This window comes from Micropterus dolomieu, linkage group LG18 (genome assembly GCF_021292245.1).
Source record: "Micropterus dolomieu isolate WLL.071019.BEF.003 ecotype Adirondacks linkage group LG18, ASM2129224v1, whole genome shotgun sequence".
Lineage (NCBI taxonomy): Eukaryota > Metazoa > Chordata > Actinopteri > Centrarchiformes > Centrarchidae > Micropterus > Micropterus dolomieu.
This window is the reverse complement of record NC_060167.1, coordinates 9,734,629-9,739,664: the sequence shown is the minus strand read 5'-3', so window position 1 is coordinate 9,739,664 and position 5,036 is coordinate 9,734,629. Positions and strand designations below refer to the sequence as shown.

General features: G+C 40.9%; 1 protein-coding gene across 3 annotated transcripts in view; it reads left to right on the top strand.

Annotated features, from left to right (window-relative positions):
- Nucleotides 1-5,036, top strand: part of rnf207a (ring finger protein 207a) — a 26,441-nt gene that overhangs the window by 16,848 nt on the left and 4,557 nt on the right. For all 3 annotated transcript variants that reach the window (XM_046076588.1, XM_046076589.1, XM_046076590.1), the window contains 5 exons: nucleotides 2,047-2,206; nucleotides 3,045-3,230; nucleotides 3,451-3,502; nucleotides 3,596-3,713; nucleotides 4,202-4,285. In XM_046076588.1, coding sequence (XP_045932544.1) covers nucleotides 2,047-2,206; nucleotides 3,045-3,230; nucleotides 3,451-3,502; nucleotides 3,596-3,713; nucleotides 4,202-4,285 — 600 coding nt within the window. The remainder of the gene's footprint in view (nucleotides 1-2,046; nucleotides 2,207-3,044; nucleotides 3,231-3,450; nucleotides 3,503-3,595; nucleotides 3,714-4,201; nucleotides 4,286-5,036) is intronic.

Sequence of the window (5,036 nt, the reverse complement as noted above, 5' to 3'; positions counted from 1 at the left end):
AAGAGAATCCATGTTATCGGCTGAAGAAGCTACCACACGATACAAAACAAAAATTAAATGATTGTGAAAGTTAAGCAGAATATATGTGTTTTTAGATAAGATAATGTACATAAAATGTATATAAAGCTGCACGTAAATCTTAATTCAATACAAACTTGAATTAAAGCAGCGTTGGACGGCCCTCGCACGTGTAGCGTGTCGGGGTGTGAGGCGGCCGCGTTGAATATTCTGATGCTCTGCCGGTGCGGCTGTGAATTTGCTACGCACTTTGGACGCTGCATAAAGGTGTTATATGTCACTTCCTGTGTCCCCTTTGTGGCGCTACATAGCACTTGGCGCTATGAATATAAATCAGTATTGGCGTGTAGATGTCTTCGGGGTGGTACAGTTATCAAGCACGTGTCAACTTGTGTCATGGCGAAGAGATGATCTTTGACCCCACGCCACGGACACGCCCATTGAGGAATACTCACAGAAAGTACAACTTTTCATCATCAATGCCTTTAGAAGGCACAGCAGAAATCTGAAATCAATCTGACTAAATCCCTAGGAGGAGTGTGTAAATCATCCAAAAATTGCTGTAAAATTCAAAATGGCCGACTTCCTGTTGGGTTTAGGGCATCACTCCAAGAGGCTTTTTGGTACGTCTGGACATGATACATGTGCCACAGAAAGTTCATACATGTAGGTCAAACGTGCGGCGGGGGCTGCTTCGTTAAAGGTCACTTCCTGTTGCCAGCAGGTGGCGCTGTGACTGTGGGTGAATGTCGGCATGTACATGTGTTCAGGGCGGGAGTCTTATGAAATGTGTGAAATTTGGTAGAGATATGAGCAGGTACAGTAAAGTTACAACAACTTCCTGTGTCATGGCGAAGCATCAAACTTTGACGCCACGCCAAGGACACACCGTGATCCGAAACCCACAAGATTCACAACATAGCATCATCAATGTCTTAAGGCTCTTCTGAGACTGTTTTGAAGCAGGTGAGGCAAATAGGTTGGCAGTAGTACATAACAGCGTAAAACTGGACACTTCCTGTTGCCAGCAGGTGGCGCTATGACATTGTGTGTTTATTGGCATACGGATGTGTTCAGGGTGGGACTCTCATCCTACATGTAACGTTTGGTGCAGATCTGAGCACGCACACTGAAGTTATAACCACTTCCTGTTTCATGGCAAATAACTGATTTTGGACGCCACACCACGGACACGACCATTGACGAAAACTCACAGATAGCACAATTTTTCATCGTCAATGCCTTTAGAAGGCACAGCAGAAATTTGAAGTCAATCGGACTAAATCTGTAGGACGAGTTTGTTAAAGTACGCACCCTGTAAATGGTGAAAAAGAGGTTAAAATCGCACTTTCAATTCAAAATGGCTGACTTCCTGTTGAGTTTAGGGTATGGGTTCTTGAGGCTGTTTTGTGTGTCTTGATATGATAGATGTCCCCAGAAAATTTCATGCATGTAGGTTGAAGTAGGCCCGGGGTCTAATTTTCTCCAACTTTACAGGTGGCGCTATAGAGCCATTTTGCCAGGCCCATGTGCGAGACCTTTAAAATACGTAATTTTTCGCCACGCCTGACGTGTGTGCAAAGTTTCGTGAGTTTTTGAGCATCTTTAGGCCGTCAAAAGTGCAATTAATTTGGGAGAAAGAATAATAATAATCCTTACAATTTCAATAGGGTCCTCGCATGCTCGGGCCCTAATTAGGTTGTAATAATGGAAATTCTGGACCAAGGTGTTACAGTTTGCACAATTCCCAACTGGTTGCAATGATAGAACGCTCTGGATATAACTGGTAAAAATATATATATATATATATTGCACTGGGTCCTGAGGGTTTTGAACAGTGCAATACTGTTATGGACCAATATGGTCAATTATAGAGTTCAATTTATTAAATATGAGGCTTTAATCCTCCTGTGGTGTAAGAGACAGAGGCTAGCTTGATGTAATGTTTTGTTGATGGAGAATAATGTCATCAAGCACAGTATTTAATGAGAAAAAAAAGGCAGTCATGATTTTCCCCCCTCACCTCAGGCACCAGTCCCCTCTCTCCATGTCTTGCCGCTCCCCGTCTCTCAGTGAAATGCCCCGAAGGCCCACTTGTCACCGCAACATCTGCACCAAGGTCCTCCTGGCTGAGGGGAGGGAAACACCCTTCACCGAGCACTGCCGCAACTATGAGAACACCTACAGGGTGAGTGCTGTGTGTGACCAATGATGTACTAGATTTACAGTTACATTTACAGTTACTAAGGCTTAAAAGAGTTTACAGTCATGATAGCAGCTCTGTGAGGCTGTATTTAGGCATGGTTTGAGCTAAATACTAAAATCAGGCAAACATGATCATCTATGACGATGATAACAACACATGGTAATATTTAGAAGTTATAATGTTAACCATGTTTACTTCTTATTTTAGCGTGCTGCTGACATTTGCACATTAGCACTAAACACAAAGTGCAACTGAAGATTTAACTTAAATCAAAGTTATTACAATTCATCCTGTGAAGATCAGGCTTGTGTGTACCATATTTCATGGCAATCCGTCAAATAGTTGCTGAGATATGTCAGTCAAGACTGACATGGTGGATGCTAGCAGCTTGGCTAAAAAACATATTGTAAAGAATTCAAAGGTGCTTATTTCCCTTTTGCCATAGAGTCATCCTCTAAGAGCAAATTTACATTGTATAAGATTTGTGAAAAAATAAAAAGAAGCACATTATGTTTTAATGTGTTTTTTTATGTCCATAGTTTATAAATCTAATGTATTTTGGTCTGAATTGCTTAAAACTGCTACAGAAACTTTCTCTGCCATCTCTGATCCTCAAAGTAAAACAATGATAAGCCAGCAGCATGACTTCCTCTGGGATTTCATCATCAGTCAGTCAAGTAGACAACAAGTGTTTTCACACTCAGATGCACTTCACCTGGCATCTGCACACCCATCAAATCTCTGCTGCTGTTTTAAAGACATTGACAAGCTCTTGAGAGTCATGCCTTACAGTATGTCCTGTATATGTGTGTGCTTATAGACTTTCCAGACAGAGATTCAGAATCTAAAGGACCAGGTCCAGGAGCTGCACCGAGATCTGACCAAGCACCACTCAATCATCAACACAGATAAAATGGGAGAGATCCTGGACAGATCGCTGCACATTGACAGCCAGATAGCTGCCCAGTACTCCACTGTGGAAACTATGAGAGTCATGTTTGAAGAGGTGTGTCAAGTGATACCTTGATGTTTTGACCTTTAGAGTGTACCTGCCTCGGCCAGGCTGTTCCGATAAAAACGTTTCTACATTTGTCCTTAGTCAGCTCCATTATGACAAGCTGATTCTCACCCATTGTTATAAATTTAGACTGTTGGAATGCATGAGCCGAATGACCGCAGTCCATATAATATTTTATGAGAATCAGCTAACCTCATTTCCCTCACAGATCTGGGAGGAGACCTTTCAGAGGGTCACAAATGAGCAGGAGATCTATGAAGGTTTGTCTTCAGCACTGACAAACATTTAAATTCATTGCACAAATGTTTACCTCTTTACCATTTCAATTTCATTTTCTTCGTTAACTGATTTAGCCCAGCTTCATGACCTACTGCAGCTGAAGCAGGAGAACTCTTACCTAACCACTATCACCCGACAGATCAGCCCCTACATCCTGTCCATTGCCAAAGTCAAAGAGAGACTCGAGCCCAGGTGTTGTATTCAGAGCATATATTATTCCCATATTGTCCATCTGCTGCCATATTGGTTGAATGATGACAGTGATTGGAAGAAAATGGAAGCTCTTGTTAGCTCCAAAGTACCTTTTGATATGAAGTACCGCTTTGTGAAGCATGGGTGGGTACATGTAACGTATTGGGATGGATAAAGAAAATAACAACAACAAAAAATGCTGTATGTCTTGTAAACAAAACTGTAATTGCGTTTTTTTATGTTGGAATAGTTATTTTAATTATTTTCTTAAATGTTTTGTAAATGCGTTTAACATCTTAAAAAGTTAAGTGGGAACAAAAAGACTTCGAGCTGAGTGCCACAAGTAGGGAAGCCGGAATGTATTGAGAGATTGAGATATTGTTGGTTTTATTATTTCCATGGGATACGTTGACTATAAGAAAAATACAGAATAACACCAGCCTTGTGCAACTTAAGAAAATGTTCCTATTCCAAAATGTATTTTCAAGGTTTCAGGAGCCTAAGGAGCACCACGATGACCGCACAGAAACAATGCTGAAAATCTATGAAGACAGCACAATTGCTACAGACAGGTATTGACATACACTGTGCACAGATGTAGTTTTTCTATATGTAAAGTCTTAAGTAATGATAGACTTTTTTCAGCCATGGAAACAAGTAAGTTCAAGAGCACCCCAGAGCATAAAGTATTTTGTTTGTTTTGTATTTTGTTGAACTCTACATGATGATTTAAGGACTGCACTCTTTAGTAAAATGTGTCCAGTCTCACCAGATTTCCTCTGGCTGGATTATAATACATTTTGTATACAGTGGGGGAAATAAGTATTTGACCCCTTGCTGATTTTGCAGGTTTGCCCACTTACAAAGAATGCAACGATCTATAATTTTAATCATATGTACATTTTAACAGTGAAAGACAGAATCCCAAAGAAAATTCCAGAAAATCACATCATATGAATTTATAAAAATTGATAACCATCTGATGAGGAAATACAAGTATATGACCCCCTACCAAACAGCAAGTATTCTGGCTCCTACAAGCCAGTTAGTCTTTTCTTTAAGACACAGCCCCAATCCCAACCAATTATCTACATCAAATACACCTGCCTCACCTCGTTACCTGTATAAAAGACACCTGTCAACACCCAAACAACCAGCATCCAACATCACCACCATGGGCAAGACCAAAGAGCTTTCTACGGACATCAGGGACAAGATTGTTGATCTGCACAAGGCTGGGATGGGCTACAAGAGAATCGGAAAGCAACTTGGAGAGAAAAGATCAACTGTCGGTGCAGTTATCAGGAAATGGAAGAAGCACCA